The following is an 18617-nucleotide window of genomic DNA, read 5'->3' as shown; positions in this document are numbered from 1 at the left end:
TTCCAAATAACATAGTGCATCATTTGTTTGTTAGAGCTATAATGGACCAAATGGATGACACTATCATCTGTTCAGGGCTATTATCTGAGCTCTCAGTCTTATGTTCTCTGGCTTTACTGGGGATGTGCTGCTTTTCATCTGGAACATAGCGGTGGGCAATCTTTGTAGTAGCAAGATCAAAGATTTTCTTTGGAGAACTTCAGTGGCACCCAGAGTCAGAATAAAATGTTTCCACCTGCTTTTGTCTCCCACATCCAGGTTTCTGGTCAGCCAGGTGGGTGCCGGATTAGGGGGGGGGATCAATTTTTGTTAAACTTTCACAACTGATTTTAACATGCACAGAGAGTGCAGACTAAGTGACAGTCATAACACAGTTGAAAGTGACTCAGCTTTCTGAAGCAACCTAGTTTTATCGGTTTGCAGTGAAGCTTTGAAATGAGTCACACACGGTAAAAATCACGTTGGACTCTTTTCTTTCTTTTCTTTGTCTCTACAGAAAGCTCTATGTTGAATTTTGCTCTGAGAGAAGAAAAACTCTTATCAGATACACAGACGGATGAATTTAGTTTTCCAGCAAACAAAACTGATAGTGTTTGTGCCTAGAAAAAAGGAAAGGGTGAAAAAAAAAGATATTACTAAGCGTCATCAGAAGTGCAAAAATATTCAGAGTGCCAATTTACTCACCAGGGTAGTAAAAATGTAATGGTAGTACTCAGTCATCATGCCCATGGCCAGGGCCTAGAAGAGAACAAAAACCAGGAAGTGTAATATAAATTTGCATTTAAAACCAATTCTAAGAATGCAATGTCAACTAAAAGATGTTTTTATTCAGCTGTTTCTGTAACACTACATAGCGGCTGACAGCTGGTCAGTAAGAATGACGAGAAGAGGAAAAAAAACAAAACATATTTTCAATAAAAGGCCAACAGACACTGCTGGCTGGTAGATGTCTCAAAAATACTTGAGTGGTTGACAAAAATGCTTTGGAAATAGTCGCCTCATTTTGTGTTCATTTAAACAGAAATACTGTTTTCTTTGTGTTTATTTTTATTAGTAAACTCCACAGGATTCAACTTCAGAAGAAACCAAACTTTCCCTCTTTGTCTTAATTTTTGTTTTGCTTTCACATATAGTGTTGAAATATCTGCTTTAGAAAGAAGTTCGAAGTAGATATATTTCACACCAAATGTGTTATTTACACTGATAAAAATGTGTTTATTTCACAGTTCGGTACCTACAAACTGCTGCACCTTGTTTTTGGCAAACACAAAGAAAGATTTTTCACCACCCGTATTGTAAGGAAATGTGGTTATGCGACTAATTTATTTTAAAACACGAGACATACAAAATAAATAATCTCTCGTGGTTTACTTCCGTAACTCATTTCAAGCGCTGAACGGTCAGTAAACATTTTAGAATATATGCCGGATGTGGCAGATGGCCTCTCACGCTGGACCGAATTGTGCTGAAGGTTTCTTCCTGGTAAAAGGGAGTCGTATCTTTCAATTGTTACCACATGCATGTTCAGATTGGGGCACTGCTGCAACATTAACTAACTGTAATGTGACAATATTAAACTAAAATGATCCGTTTACAGATGAACGGGAGTAGGTCCGTACCGTTAGCTCATTTGCTCATGCGCTTAAAGAAATACTGCCGGATCATTGCTAAAATGTAGACAAAGTGTAACTTTTTAATTTATGATAAAAAATAGTTATGATTATTTTGGTAAATTGTGCAGCTTTATTATGTAGATAATTGTGTATTGGACTGAGTGGACTGTTCCTTGTTCACAGAAGGACAAGAGAAGACTTGTCCTTCAGGTGAAATGGAGCTTTGCTTCAGTTCACCTGCTCAACTAACAAGTTTATTATTAAATACACACATTTTCTAAGAGATTAAATGATATAGTACAATTATATATCCCATGTGTTCAAGAGAAACACAAATGTATTACTCCATCTATCCTTGTGTTTGACTCTTGTTCACATTTACTTGATTATTTTTTCAGAAAATAGCAGCCATACTAGTGTAGCAAAATGCCATTAAACAGTTTTATCTTCATTTCTTGTTATTCTCTTTAAATCATTTATTATTTCATGATTACAGTGAAATTCACAAAGAACAAAGGGATAAAAAAAAATACCCCCTCTCTACCCCTTCTGGTAGTGTTTCGTTTAGCATCTGCACAAAATGAGCTGACAGAACAGATCGTGCTTCCGGAACAGATTGGGCAGTGACAGAGGACTGAACTGAACTAGAGCAAAGATGGCTAGAAGAAGTTTTACTTCAGTTTACCTGCTCAACTAACAAGTAACAAGTTCAAGTTGCAAAATCAAAAGATTACATAATACGTTTTGCTTTGACATAAGTTTTCGCCTGCGAGAGAGAATGCTAAAATACTCTTCAATAAAGACTTCACTTCGATAAGAGCCGCCGCAACTTTCATAAATAACGACCTTCAGTTAAATGAACTCAAGATGCCTGAGAGCAGAGATGGACATTCTAATTAAGAAAAAAAAAACTTTATTGTGCAATTGAGAGCATCCGTTAGTAGCGGTCAGTCTTCAGGATCTCATTATATACAAGGGGAGTAAAGGTGCACAGAGTAGAGAGGAGGAATCCAACAGGAGGCGTAATAAAGTGAACACACTATTGTTTTAGCACTTATACATAATGAATGAGGGATGTGCTTCTGTGTTCAGTCCTGACTTTACGAGGGAAATTATGTAAATTTTGTTCCTAAGTAACTTTTTAATTAAATGCGGAACATAATATGATAAAATTGCTCATTTATTCATCAATTTAGCTCCTCTCAGTTCATACATAGTAAATTTCGGGGGGCGAATAATTTGCGAGTGTTTTGCCGAACGCAATTTTTTCCCCATTACTTCTCATCATACGGTTGTGGAAAAAAAAAAAAAAGAGAGAGAGAGAGAGAAGTCTGTTTCTTTGTTTCTGCTACAGGCCCATGAAGGCATCTCAGCTCATTAAGGTGACGCCACCTGTTTCAGAATCCAGGCAGCCATCTCGTGTCCACAATCAAAGATGACATGAAACTCCTTTGCCTTCTTCATCTCCTTCAAAAGTGGCTTGGCGTCCTTGGTCTCTGTGGGCAGCTGCCGGATCTTCAAACGAATGTTGTATCGTGACGGAGCCTTGATCAGCTCCTGGAGTCGAATGAGACCTGCGGACAAAGAGGATAGCACATAGCATGAAAGAGGAGTTTTAAAGATGGAGCAAAATACCGTGTTTGATCTGTCGCCATTTTGAAGCATCTCTGATTCTAAGGGTTGCCATAAGAAAAAAAAAAATGGAATCAGAGTTTCTCAGCAGAAAAAGGCTCATATGCATGCCTTTCTAATCCACACTCTATTGATCCTCCTACACATGCTTGGCAAGCAAACAGACTGCTACAGACCTATCAAGAGAATGCTACACCACGCCACCACATTGCTTTTAAACCAAAAGCGCAAAAACATGAAAAAAATAAAAAATAAAAATCTCGATCTGCACCCTCCTACATTAACTCCCAATCTGACAGCAGCCTGCAAAGTGTTGATTTGCTCCTTGTGTTCCACGACACCACACAAAAGCGCCGAATGGGTTCAATTTTACCCTGATGGAAAGCCGCGGTCAATTCTGCCTCTTCTGTCTTTTCACACACACTTCAGATGTGTTCTGACGAGAGAGAGACTGTTTGCCCAGCTTGTACTTCCCCCCACCCCTGTGGGGGAGCCTGACGCCGCCGTCACATATTCAGCTACAATCTTCACCTTTCATTTCTCGACCGCACACTCAGGTAGACGGCTCTCCAGGAGACTCTGTGATGAGATTACAATGAGTTTCTCCCTCGGTAAAGAACTTCAGAGTCCAGGGATGAAAGGGGCTGGATTGATAGGAGAGATGATTACTTGTCATGGGTATAAAAATGGATGGAGCAGAAAGGGTAGTTTGAGAGGGAACTGGAGAGAGATAGGATTTTTTTTTTTTTTTTTTTTTCGTTTTCTTCCTGTGGAACCTCTTTAAGTTAGCTCAGCCATTTTTTTTTAAGCAAAGTGCTGTGTGCGCAGTTTAATGGCCTCGCTGTGCGTACGGCTCGGTCTCCCCGAGGCCCCGCAGAAAAATTGGTGTGAAACAGATCCACGGCAAGTCTAGTTGTGAAAAGAACTACAGCAGGAAGGGATTCTAAACCTCCGAGAGTTGTCCCCAGGTAATCCCTCCAGATCCCCACTCTGGGGCATGTCTGCTTCTCCCTGTTTTTGTTCGTGATGACACTTTGGGAGGTGTTAAGCAAGGAAAAAAAAATCTGTCAAGGGAGCTCAGCGTTTGGGAAACACTGTCAGTGTGGATGTTTGTGAGCTCTGGCTAATGCCTTCAGACTTTCCCCCTGGATCTTCTAACGGCCGTGTGTGAATATTTTATCCCCTCCGATAGTTTTTCCTGCCAGCCGTCAGATAGACTCCAATCAGCAGTGCAGGGCCCTGGAGCATGAAGCTGTGTGATTACAGCCTGAGACTGGGACCGGGCGGGAAGCGGAGCGGGGCTACGGAACACGGCTACGCAGCTGTCACACTCTTCAGAAAGTCAGGTGTCGTACAGCAGAAAAAAAGAAGAAAAAAAAAAACAAAAACATATCCAGACACTAGGCCCAGGATACCTTCGACTGACAGAGAGGGGAAAGCGAGAGGTTATCTGTTGGAATCTCTCGGGGGGGGCAATTTTAAAGGGATTTAGGATGTGAAAAGTGCCAAGCGTCGAGGAGTGGAGTGACGAACAGTGATGAAGATGAGTCAAAATAATGCGGCAGTCGGGCTTTCGAGACACAAGCCGAGGTTGTAATGGTGATAGAATGCACCAGGATTGTCTCTTTCCTGATGCTTTTCACATTGTCATGTTACACCAACAAACTCCAAATGATTTTTTTTTATAGAGACTGTATGAGACAGACCAATATAAAGTAGCTCACAATTTAGATGTGGAAGCAAAGAAATACATGGTTTTCAGAAATCTGTACGATTAAAAGCCTGGAGAATCTGGAGTGCATTTGCACTCGGCCCTCCTCTCTTCTGTAGAAACACCTTTCGCTGCAATTACAACTGCAAGTCCTTTGAGATACGTTTCTACCATCTTTACACATCTGCAGACTGACAGCTTTGCTCATTCTACTTTGCAAAGTAGCTCAAGCTCGGTCAGACTGCACAAAGGGTGTCTGTGAACATCAGTTTTCGAATCTCGTCACGGATTCTTAATTGGATTTAGGTCTGTACTGTTCTTGTACTTGAAAACGACTGAATCGAAAGTATCACTTTGCATCTGTGGTGATACGTTTTGAGTTCTTATTCTGTTGGACGGTGAACCTCTGGCCCCAGTCTAAGGTGCCTACAGGTGTTGCTGTATTTTAAAAATGTCTATTCAACAACTGTCCTGGATTTAGCTTTCCATCTAACCATCCACTCTGATAAGCTTGTACCACTTCAGATGGTTTTAGTTTTACTCCAAGCACTCCATTTTGCATATCTTTAGTTTGTTCATTTTTGATCTCATATGTCCACTTCTGACTTGTCTCAAACTAGAACCAAGATGTCTTATGGTTTGGTTGCACCAGTGGTTTTCTTTGTGGTTCTCTTCCATAACGGGCAGCATTTTCGTGGAAGAGTACAAAATGTTGTTCTGTCAAGAGATTCTTCCATCCGAGCTGAGGATCTCTTCAGCTCCACCATGTTTACAAAAGGCCTTTTAGTTGCTTTTTAAATTAATGCTCTCCTTGAAAAGCCCTGTCAACGCGAGTGGGTAGTAATGTCGAGGGTTGTTTGAAGTTGTGCCATACTCCCAATATTCAGATGATGAATTGAGCAGTAAACTTCACTCCAAACTATTAGTCTAGCCTGTCTGCTGTGCTTCTTGGTTTTAAAGATGCCACTTGTTCGTACACGGAAACCATTTTGCCTAATTAGGTGACCTCTGGAGAAAATGCCTTGTCCAAAAATTCGTTTAAGGAAATCAAACTGAAAGTGAGCGGAGCACATGTGCGCTGCACCACATTTTTTTAAATTATTTTATAAGAAACCTTAGGCTTAAGGGGTACGAATTGTTGCGAAAAGCACCGCATGTGGACAAAAGCAACAAATCAATGTTTTATATATTTAGCGGCACAATTACAAATGACAATTGCAGGGCACGATCCAATCGAGCGAAGCAGGGAATGAATTCATTAGACAATCTGTCTAAAGTCTAAAGTGTGATTCTCCTTGCGTCTCTTTGTAAATTACTTAGATTTAGTTGTCAGCCACATCATGCCAAATAGCTCATAAATTGAGGATAAGCATTTGAATATTGTCATCTTCTCCGGAGCGACTACACTACACCTCATAAAAGTATCACTGTACTCAAGCTAAAATATGACTCGCCTTTTAAAATGCATATTATGAGGCACTCCACAAAGTTACAGCACAGACAGAATAGCTCGCAGACACATTTGATAGCCACCCTCGGAGATCAAGTGTCTCTGTGTGTTATTAATGGCTGTTGTCAGCCCCCACATACTACAGTTTTGCATTGCATTAAGCTGAAGAGACACAGGGTCATTCTGGGTAATTTTTTTTCTGAGTTTTATTTCTGTCCTGCTGTTCAGTCTCTCGGAAGACTGACATTGGCAGCACCTGGAGGACTAAGACAGAACAGTAAGCTATTGATTTCTGAATTAACTTGACAGGTTACAAAGCGTCCTCTGAACTCTCGGGAGCAGTGTGGCACTTTGCAGTTCATCCGCTCCCTGTTTTTATCTTTATTCCGAGATGTTTCACGGTGTGAATGCAGAGAATAAAGACAGACACCGACTGTACCTGTACCTGTGCTGTCGTCATAGACCACGGTGACAGTTCTCCACTTGAAGAAGTGCACCAGGTCGAGGATGGCTCTGCTGAGGGAGGAGAAGTCAGGATACAGGCTGACATAGTACGAGTCTCTGTTGTCAGACACTTGATGCTTCCATTTGGTCTGGATGTGGGGCACTCCCAAAGCGTTGCAGATGGACTGGACTGCGTTGGCAGAGGAGCTGTGCGAGGGGCCAAAAATGGCTGCCACTCCAAGAGAAAGCTGGTCACATGCTGGCGTGGAAGAAAGCAGAAGTGTACATTAGGTCAGTTTTCTTTTTCTAGTGGGACTCTAAATTTAATCATGTTTGACTAGATTAACTTCAGTACTAATTTTTGCACAAAAACGTTGTCACACGAGGAGAAGTGTATCTTGGATTCATAAAATTAATTAGAAGCTATATATTATATGCCATATAATAAAATATTTATTATCCAGCTTCATCCAGTGTTGTGCTGAGAAACCTTGGTTCCTCCCATCCGTATGGATGATATTTTGTCATGTAGCCGCTACCAAAGCATCGCTGCATACATTGGACATTTATTTATTGACTCATTATTCCTTATGGCTCTGGCAGGATAACAAAAAATACACATATTTTGTTTAATTTTATTATAGATATATATTTTTGCTTTCATTAGATCATACTTCTAAGTTTCTTTTCAGATGCAGAAACGCAAAAGTTTACGGAAGCTCATTTAAAAACAAACCATTTCTGTCTTCTAATTAGATTATGCTTTTCTACATAAAGTAAAGCACCGCCAAAATTGCACTAAACTAATATTATAGTTGTGCGAGAAACTACTGCATTTACGCACAACTTCATTTAAATGCACAACATTTTCCAATGTTTTGAGAAGCAAATGGAGGAGTCCAACAGAATGATTTTGGACATTTTGAGCCACGTTTCCTACTTTTGGTTAAAAATCCACATGAGATAAGAGGGGACTTTTCAGGATTCTTATAAAACGGAATAATTAGAACAGCAGAAGCCAATTAAAACTTGCTAGGACTTCCAAGGTATAAGGTTATGCTGTGAAACCTTAAAGTTCAATAAAGTACCATATAATAAATATATGCAATACAAAAAAATATAGGGGGCACAGTAATTGTAAAAAAATAAATAAAAAAAATTGTGTTACTTTAAGATTTAAATTTAAGTTTTGCACATTTTTTTACTCACCTTTTCGGGAGGCCTCAAAGCTGTCGAAGATATTTATTCTCTGGATGTCATAGGTCAGTGTGGTGTTCGGGAGCAATGTGCGGTTCCTGTTGATTGTGTTCAAGGCAAATTTGAAGGCTAATTCCTCTGCTCCGGAGGGGCCACTCTCAATGGATTCAAAAATTCCCCCTAAAAGCAAAAAGCAAAAAAAAAAAAAGCAAAATAATGAGTCTGTAGAAAAGACTATTTAGATTACTGTAGTTGCAGGAGGCTTCAAACAACAACATGATCGATTTAATTCAGGCAATTACAGATCAAACGGTGCATTCATTTTTTTTCCCTCCTAAATCCATAATGTTGATATCCATACTCAATTTGGGTGTATCTGTGCATTAAGCAGATTTACAGTGAGGATAAGATGCTTAGATATCAGGGTATTTGCATTCTGTGGGAGCCATCAGTTTAATTATAGGCAATTATCTGCACTGGGAGGTGAGGTCAGGGTTGGATGCCCTTCCTAAATTCTTTCGTGCAGACCGAGAGGTTGGCTCTTACTTTTTCTTCCTTTAATTTGAACAATTTTCAAATAAAATGCAAGCAAATGAACCTAACCAACAGAAAATAGAAGGATGAGAGAGAGAAAAAAAAGCAATGGAACAATTCACAACGTATGAGGAGTGAGGAGACGACAATAAAGAAGGCCAGTCAAATCACAAATGAAGATACAATTAGGACACTAATGTCTAAAATCCTTATAAAATGCCCATGAAAAAACAAAGACCGTATGAAAAAGCAGCGTTTCAGCATCAGACAAATAACCGCTTCTACAAAGTAAGGTGCTGTCTCCCTCTAAGAGCTCCCTCCAGACTTGTCAATTATTCTGGGCTGAACAGAGATGATTAAAGCTCCAGATGTTCCATCACCGTGATTTACAATCCCAAACAAACGAAAGCAGCGTTTGGAGCCGACTCACAAAAAATGTGCCACATTTTGTGATTATGTCAAAACTGATTTAGGAGGATTCGTTAAACAAACACCACATGTAAAAAAAAAAACAAAACAAAACGAAACATGTGGGTTGACTGTCATCACAGCCAAGATGCGCAAGGCTTGAGTGAGATTACATTTTTATTCATCATCTAATGTCCAAACAGTAAGAGAGGCGGGTACAGATAAATTTAGAATTGAATTAGGTTATGGAGAACGATGGGCAAAGTATCTCCTTGCATCTAACGCTAGGATGGATGTGCATCCCAAAAAAATGTGACAGTTATTGAAAAGTTCCTTTTTTAAGTACATCAATATACCAAAAAAAAAAAAAACATATGTAAACTACCTACACACACAAATGTTTTCACATCTTTACTTCTGTTGACTTGTGACTATTTTCCACTTGAAGCTGATGGAAACACGTCATTTACTTTTAATATTACATCAAATCAAATAAAACAAAACCTCACATTTTTCTTATAGAAATGTGGGCTGAATGTAAAGTCATTTTTTTAAATTATTTTAATCTGACAAGCCCCAGATATCTCTGTAAACGCAAATTTACAGAGATATTTCTACTTATGAAAAATAAACAGAATAAAAAAAAAAAAACTATATTTCGACATGCCACACCTTTGAAAGTAAACCAAAATCTTAAGAAAGCTTATGGAATTCAGACTTAAAAGGGAATGTTTGAGAGTTAAAAGATGAAAGAGGGCAGTGAGGGTGGTGAGAGCAGCTCTGCAAAAATTCTCTTGGGAATGAGAGGGGAGTTCGGGAGTCCATCCACAGCTCTCCTCTTCTCAGAGGGCAGAGAAAAGGATTGACAGAATAAAAACCGAAAAACTTGTTTACTGGTGCCGCGACATGGTGAGAAAATGAGACTGAAATATACACAGAAAGAGGGAAATTTTTTTAAAAAAAGATCATAAAAAAAAGAAAGAGGGGAAGTTGTACTTTAATGGACATTGTAGCTATAAATAGCATGTGGCTGTGGCAGGGAGTGATAGAAAATGTGTGCAGGAGGCCAAAGAATATGTCATTAACCCAGGGAAGTGATATTTATCACTGTCACCGCTGTGAAGCCATATTTTAGGGTCTTTTACTCTATTTTATGGTATTTTCATTTATACTCTGTATATGGATATACAGTAGATGGTGAAAGAAGACGTTCCAGTCCTGGACAGGAGTTATGGGTTACCTTTGCAGAGCAATATAGTAAATGTTTAAACTTTTGACGTGCAATTAAGGGAACTATTTTAATTAGTTTTCCTGTTTTAGCACTCCTTTCAGACGGCAGTATTACATCGCAGACATTCCACTGATAATCTTGAAATGATTGAATACCATAAAAGATGATAGAAATTATGTCTATCTGACCTAATACATAATTATTATATGAAATCCCAGGGGTAGCACATTGAACACTGCAGGCCTATTTCAGTGAATGTGAAGCTAAGCATAATGGTGTTAAATCATGCTCATCCGATTCCTTTCAGTCGCTAAATGACTTGAACATGATTTAACAGAAATCATTCAGTGGCTTCTAAAATTATTCATACCCTGTGCACATTACCAGAGTTTGTCACCTTACAACCTCGGATTTTAGAAGCAAAGTAGTACAGATATTCACAGTGAAGACAAAAAAATAATATGTATGTATAAATGGTTTTCAAAATGGCGCTGCACAGTGGCGCAGTTGGTCGAGCTGTTGCCTTGCAGCAAGAAGGTTCTGGGTTTGATTCCCAGCCCCGGTCTTTCTGCATGGAGTTTGCATGTTCTCCCTGTGCATGCATGGGTTTTCTCTGGGTACTCCGGCTTCCTCCCACAGTCCAAAAACATGATTGTCAGGTAATTGGTCAGAGTTTATAAGAGAAAGAAAGCAGCTAATATATGTTAGATGTTGAAACACCCCAAAAGACTTTTGGCTGTAATTACAGCAGAGCGTGGTTTTACGAAGGATTGCCTCGGGGGGTTGAATGCCCACCGCACATCTCAGATTTTTTTTAGATGTAAAACATTTTGAAATCCATGGTTGTTTTTATTCCAACTTCACAGTTAAGCACTACTCTGTGCTGGTCTAATAGATTCAATTAGAAATAAAATACTCTGAGTGTAACAGGAGAAAATGTCCAAAGAGGTCACAAACACTTGCACGCTGCACTGTTTACCTTTCAGAGAATACACAATTGCTATGGATGTTTCAAACACACTGAACAAACAACCAGAAAACAAAAATGGCTAATTTTGCAACACTTAACATGAATACTTAATTAAAATGTGTTTTTAGATCAAATAGCCTCTGTATTGATTGCTGTGACTGATGAATCTGACATTTCTCCCCGAGTGGACTTCACGAACCTCTAACTAGACTTTCCCCCTTCATGTCGTTCGTGTTCTATTTTTTCCTTGATTAAAGTCTAATAATACTACCTCTCTTATCATTTCCTCCATCCTCCTCCTTCTTGTTTTTGTGGTCTCTCTGATTGCAGGTGAGTGAATTACAGCTGGGATAATCAGCAAGTCTGCATCTGTCTGTGTGCGTGCGTACGTGCGCGCGTGCGTCTGCGAGAGTGCTTCTGTACGTGTGAACTGTGCAGTCAGACCGGGTATAAATTATGGTGCAACTGAAAGCCCAGAGTGAGTTATGAGCTGAATAACCACCCGGATGAGAAAACAGGCCAGCTGATCCAAAGGTCTCTGTGTGTTTAGATGAGGGTAGGAGTGTTGAGGCAATGTGCAGTTGTGTGTGTGTGTGTGTGTGTGTGTGTGTGGAGAGTAAAAACATCAAATATAAGCAGAAAGTCAAAATGAAAATGCAAAGCAAGACAGTCGCAGTTGGATTTGAACCCTTTTAAAGTCCTCTATTATATTACATACCTCATAAATAACTTTGTCACGTGTTTGCTAAATGAAAATGAGTTTTTTTGAGAAATACTTTTTGAGTACAGAAATGTCCTTCACATGCAATCATAACAAAATATCAATGCGATTCACGTTCTTTTAGTACATTTTTTCGTTCACAAGCTGTTGGGAGAAGTTATTAAAGCCGAGGCTATTTTTTTGTGACTTCAGAGCACTCTTGAGTCCTTGTAGAGAAAATGGCGTCGGGGAGAAAAAAGGGTTATTTACACACCAATGAATAGAAATCCAGCCCGCTCTTTCCACCCAAGGTTGCTCTGTACAATGAGCGATGAGAATCAGATATGTTGCCATAGTGACTCATCTATGCTATGGCGCCAAGGCATTGGCAGTTTTGGAATCTGAGCACCAGATTGGTAAAGGAGGGGGGGTTATTGTGACAATATGAACAACTTGACTCCGTGACTAATGGTGCAGCAGCAGGAGGGCGGTGGGCTGCAGGGTGGCTGCCTGAGGCAGTTGGCCCAGGTATGGGCATTACGTCTCTCACTTAAGGGCTCGAAGACCTCCGCCCACCCAGCACACCCCTATCCCCCTCCAGCCCCCCCATGGCCTGTTTCTGTCTCCCTCCATCTTTCAACAAGCGGGGATCAGTACTCAGAGCCAATAGGCAGGAGGCAAAAGTGATGGGAACGCTCCATAAATATCACTGAAATTCCCAGTGGGAGTGCTCCCCGACATGTTTGGCGGTGAATGGGACATGATGCATGAAGGCCTGCGGAGAGTTGCCACCCCCGGTCATTAATCTGATGCTCCCCTTGGTAGAGTGGTGGAGTGACCTTTCTGTGCTGCACAGGGGCCAATTCTCTCTCTCTCTACCTGAAAATATATCCCCAGATATCTGGACGGAGCACAGGGTATGCAGGACACTCACCTGTGCCGTTTGTACTCAATATAAACAGACCAGATAATAGGTGTACTGTGCAGAAAACAGTCCCTTCAATTCTCTGTGTGCCATTGCTCGACATGTATTCATTAGCAATTTGTTTTTGTGGCGTGATGCTCTTTTCTGTTTCAGTCTACCTAAATGAACCTGAAATTTACCAGAAAAATAATTAGATGTTAAGAGGAATGCCAGAAATAATTAAAAGACTTAATTGAACAAGGTGAGCCATTTTTCACCATCTTAAAAATGATAAGTTTCTACCATAAGTTGCCACTAATTATCTTTAATCACATTAAACATTCATTTACTATGCATTATTTACAGCTTAATCTTTGGTTTCTATTTTTAAGGTTGGCTTGGTGGGTTATTAGGCAATTTAGCAAGAGATAATAAAATCGCAATGAACATAATAAATAAAGTCAGGATTATTAAAGCAATAATTAATGGTTAAGTGATCAGTAATAAATAAGTCATTGGCAATTATTATAAGTCTGCAGCTGGCTCAGAGTTATGAATAACTGATTCATGAAGCCTGATCATTATTCGTGTTAAAAGGGGTATTTTGTATTTTCTAGGTACAGTTATTTTATACCACAATCAAGTAATTATGATATGATTTAATAAGCTCCAGCTTTTTCTGATACGCCGCCTTCAGTATGTCATCACAATAATGCTCCTCCATTAAGCCATTTAGTTACTTCTTAGGAGCCTTGAACTGGGACGTAGTTTGTACGATAAGCTCAGAAGACACGCAGTTCCATCAGGAATGCAGAATACCTCCTCTAAAGAAGTATTCTACATACTTCTCATTAAGCCCAAATTGTCACTTTTCTTGATTTGATGTAATATTCTAATCTTAACTTTTGTGTAATTAATTAATCTATTTAGCATGCTTTGCTGAGTAAGCTGAGGTACAGCAATGAGTGAGCTTTTCAATAATTTTCTAATTTAGTGAACATACACCGAGGCAGATTATGGAAAGAAGGTACAATGGCAAAAAGTAGTAATGCTTCATCCAGTGTTCTGCTGAGAAACCTTGGTTCCTCCCATCCGTATGGATGATATTTTGTCATGTAGCTACCCCTACCAAAGCATCGCTGCATACATTGGACATTTATTTATTGACTCATTATTCCTTATGGCTCTGGCAGGATAACAACAATGAGACCTTCGGGGTCTGGTAAACTTAATACCTCAAAGGGTTAGGATTTATGGCAGCTCAGATGGGTGTTTATAAGGTTGTTGTTAATTGGTGTAGTTTAAACAGTCATAAGTAACACTATTTAATTTGCTTGTTGTTTGTTCAGACATTGGCCTGCACCAAATTACACACTAGCATGCTAGTCAATGTTTTTTTTTTATTTAACAATATCAATGATGTCAGAATTGCAGTGTTTGTGCAAATGTTATACTTGGCATTGAAAATCATACCAAATGTAATAATGAATAGATCAAACTGGACATTTGATTGTAATTGTACCATTAAAAATGTGATAAATGAGAAAACATTTACAATTGAGAGTTTATTTGCAAAATGCAGCTCTGACCCGTTAGAGGTATTCCCGAATTGTTAGCCTTAAAAGTGGTAAACTATGAATGTCTGCCCGCTGCCTCGTCTAGACAGATAACTGGGATGGCTTGATTTTTAGACACTTCAGGTTGTGGCAGAGACTGAAGGGCAAGGGGAGAGAAATACTAATCAATTCAAGATTTAAGGTTGAGGTTGTTTATCAAATAATTTAATCAATGTGTTGTGGGCTGGCATGCTGTAGCGAAAGCATTACATAAAATAAAGTAAAACATACAAATGAATGAAAGCCGGTGACATTCAATGCTGCACCAAGAATCAAACAGTTGCAATATTTACGAAATGCTAAAAACTGAGGGCGATGCAGTCAGTAAATCAATGTCTGAAATTGATCAGTTGAAGGGCAAATGATACAGTCTGAAAACTAAACGTGGCATGATCCGACTATACCTCGCTTAGCTTGTTGGGGAGCGTTTCCTCCGGAACAGAATTAATCCTGCCAACCTAAAGCCTCTTGACATTAGAGTGGACTGTCACCTGCCACTGCTGGACGCTAAGCCTCAGGCTGACTCACACACTTGACGGTGCAAGTGTGAACACACATGAGCACGCATAGCAATGATTGAGACTAAACAAATCTGTCGGATAAGAAACAACTGAGTCTAGGGGAAATGTGACTGATGTGGGAATTTAGAGTGCACGCCTGCAGCATTCAGGGATACCTGCGTTCCGCTGCACTCTGCGTAATGATTAGCTTGTTCGTTGCCACAAGATCAATTTCATCAATCTCTTATAATGAGCACATACACAATCCTCAATTAGAAATGGTTGCCATGGCCATGGTTCCTGACCCGGCTCCAAGTAGGAAACCTGTGATCGTGTAACATGTATTAATTCTCAGCTTTGGCAACAGATGTGCTAATTTCCTGGGCTCTTTCAGTTCATAATAACGTGCCAGCTCCCTCCTCAAAATATGTGCTAATTTGCAAGTACTCTTTGTGGATGTGCTAAACTACCAGCTGACATTTTGTGTGCTAATTTGTCAAGCAGGGACCCCTTTTTTGTACTAATTGAGCCAAACTGTGAGTACACACTTCCACAGGCCTTGAATTGCTGAATTCCTAAATGACTTCTGTGTGCTGGTGGTTTCCAAGCCCTCCACAGCTCTCGAATTGCAAATGTGACTGAAAAGAAACCCTATCTGCTGTGAAAATAAGATGCATATGTGCTAAGAGCACAGGCTCGGTGAAGGGAACAGGCGGACACACACAGATTTCACAGAAATACAAGGCTGCTCTCGAGATTAGATGAGCTCTTTAAAGTCAAAATGTTACGATGTCACCAAGGCATCGTCAGAACACAAGTGGAAATTCAACAATAGGATGCGATATGCGCAGTTGTTAATTTCCATTAAAATGCATAGAAATGTTACAAAATGTAATATATCTTTCTGGGAGTTGTGTTGATGCACTCAGCCTATAGGTGGGCCCCATATGGTGAAAATGAGGGCTGACATATGGGTCCCATATGGGTTTGCCCATGTAGGGCCACAGCCTACGTGGGCCCTAAATGGGCAAACCCATGTGGGGCCACCGTGGCAACCGCGGATAAACCCATATAGCACCCCTCTGGTCTGCCCTCCTTTTCCCCATATGGGGCCCACCTAGGCATGCTGGCAGGGTGTCTGCACATATTTTACTAAGAAGACGCTGTGCTTTAATAATTGCTTAGACCAGGGGTCACCAACTCCAGTCCTCGAGGGCTAACGTCCTGCAAGTTTTAGATGTGTCTCTGCTCAAACACACCTGGATCAAATAAACTGCTCATTTCCAGCCTATTGCAGAGAGGAATGAATGCTGGTGAGGAAATTCAGACATTTTGGAGCAGAGGTAGATCTAAAAGTTGCAGGATGGTAGCTCTCGAGGACTGAAGTTGGTGACCCCTGGCTTAGACGAATATTGCTAGAGGAAAAACTGTTTTCTACATTAATAAGGAGGTATTGCCAATATCACAAGGCCCCTGATAGTAGACTAAGCATGTAATGGTTTGTTTTAAAGTATTAAAATAAAACAAAAACGAATGGTTTCTGCAAAAAAAAAACAAAAAAAAATCATAGACTGTTCTACTTAAATTTAAAGAAAACTGGCCCTCACCTCAGACACATACAAATATCTATGACAAGGATAACCAAGCATTGGTGACGATTTGTTTTCAAAAGCAGAGTTGGTTTAAAAATTGTCTCATTATCAATTCAACTTCTCACAACTTTCTTTGCATTTCATTTCTACACATTTTTATTTTATTTACATTTGGTATCCATGGACTCATGACATTTTTTTTACTGCAGTCAAGTATTTTAATGAATTAGAATAAATCATCATAAAAATGTTCAAATGTCATGCTTAACTAATTTAAATTTTGAAAACTTTGTTTTCAAAATTGCATTGATCTAATCGAGGCCAGGTGACAAACAAAATATTGCCTATAGATCCCCCATCAAGTAAAAATAATTATAAGCCGTAGATTGTGCAATGGTAGATACATTCAAATAGCTAACATTTTGTTGCCAAGAATGTCAGGTAAACTGGAATGGTAAAAAAAAAAAAAAAAAAGCTGAATGGAAATAAATGACCAAAAACCTAACAATACAGCAATAGTACTCTTGCAAAGAATTGAGAAAAATTTTATAAATGAACTAAAACCAACATTTATGTTGGTATTTCTGTTCATGCAAGCAGGTTAGCATTAGCACTGGAGAAAAGTTAGCTGCTAAAACATAATAAATATGCAGTTCAAAACTCTTAACATTTAAAACTGTAGTATTTAAGTTTTATAAAGAATATGTTTTATACAGGTTTGTTAAAACTATCACTATTTTGTGACAGTATGTTATGAGACAGATGAGCATTTCCACCCCGTCCCTGAGCTATTATTGAGGTCTGAAGAAATGCACCGCTCCCGGTCAAAAACAACCAATCAGAGCCAGCAGGAAAGTCTTAACGCTGCCACTCACCACTCACACACACACTTCTAAATGTGTAAATGAAAGAAAAACAACTTACCATTACAGGAAAACCGTTTATCCGCTGTCATCAGTGGCTACGCTAACTAGCTTGAGCATTCACAACAGCATCTACTGACAAACTATGGCGGTACAGGGAAGGGAGGGGGCGGGGGGAATCAGCTGGTCACATGACATTGTGGACCAGCATCTGGGCTCTGATTGGTTGTTTTTAGTTTGGGATAATCGCAAGAAAGCAGGGAAGTTAAATTATGTCTCATACCAAACTGTCTCCACATAGTGACAGTTTCAACAGATATGTAAAAAAGAAAAAAATCTTTATAAAAGTGACATACTACAACTTTAAAGGGATCAACGATTAGTTGTAGCAATCGCCTTTATTTGAGAAATATGTATTTTAGATGTAAAAATAAACTGTTTGGTTTAGTATTTTAATTTAAAAAAAACTATTGTCACGCGGAAGACGTCGTGTTGTTCAAGATGCAATGCATTTTGGGTAAATTATATTTACTGGGCTTGATTGGCTAGCTCCATCCAGCCAAAACAATAATTAAGCCTTTTCAATTTGAAACGGAGCGCATTTGAAATTGATGGGAATTTAGAAATCACAAGAGGTAATGAAGAAGAGGCGGACCAAACGGAGGAAGAAGAAACAGCTGGCAAAAGAAGCTGGTGTTTGTGCTGCTGTTCCCACCCTCAGCTTCATGAATGAAACGATGAATGACACGAACCTCTGATCGGACTGTGTGATCCGGTAAGTAGTTCTCTTAAGTAGCTCCGTGTCAAGTCTGGTCTTTGGTCTGTAACTCCTGCTTAGGGTCTGGTCTTCACATTCAGAACACCGTCTCTCCCCACTTTATTCCCTTTTGTTGCTTAGCTCTCACTCTTTGAGTGGCTCCGCTGAACGGAGACTGCTGTTTCGATTAGCATGGCAGTCTCGTAACTTCTAGTGTGAGGATATTGGATCATACCATTATGTGAAAGCAGAGAGGGGGGGGAATGACACAACTGTCAGGTGAGTCCATCTCCTCAGTAAATAGACAGTGGTGAGGAGAATGTGTCGCAAAACCCATAAATATAACTGCCACCTGTAAAAGAGAAGCAGCATCTGGCTGAAAAGTTATTGTGTAATAATAAATTATTATTATTATTATTATGGGTGTGTTTGGTAGATTTGCTTGCGGATTCAGTATATGAATTTATTTTTCATATGCTGAAAAACAGATTCCAA

The 18617-nt window shown here is 39.6% G+C and overlaps 1 protein-coding gene across 3 annotated transcripts in view; it reads right to left on the bottom strand.

Moving 5' to 3' along the window:
* Nucleotides 1–18617, bottom strand: part of LOC103457461 (glutamate receptor ionotropic, kainate 2-like) — an 85165-nt gene that overhangs the window by 50435 nt on the left and 16113 nt on the right. The window contains exons 1-5 of one of the 3 annotated variants that reach the window (XM_081602791.1): nt 17427–17472; nt 8060–8227; nt 6846–7109; nt 3006–3187; nt 685–738 (exon numbers count right to left, since the gene is read on the bottom strand). In XM_081602791.1, coding sequence (XP_081458917.1) covers nt 685–738; nt 3006–3187; nt 6846–7109; nt 8060–8227; nt 17427–17457 — 699 coding nt within the window. In that variant the 5' untranslated portion in view covers nt 17458–17472. Of the gene's footprint in view, nt 1–684; nt 739–3005; nt 3188–6845; nt 7110–8059; nt 8228–17426; nt 17473–18617 lie in introns of those variants that run through there. The other 2 variants (XM_008397599.3, XM_008397600.3) reach the window with 2 other exon arrangements.

Source organism: Poecilia reticulata, chromosome 21 (genome assembly GCF_904066995.2).
Source record: "Poecilia reticulata chromosome 21, P_reticulata-male-v2, whole genome shotgun sequence".
Lineage (NCBI taxonomy): Eukaryota > Metazoa > Chordata > Actinopteri > Cyprinodontiformes > Poeciliidae > Poecilia > Poecilia reticulata.
Note: the sequence above shows the minus strand (reverse complement) of the source record. Positions and strands in the feature narration are given on the sequence as shown.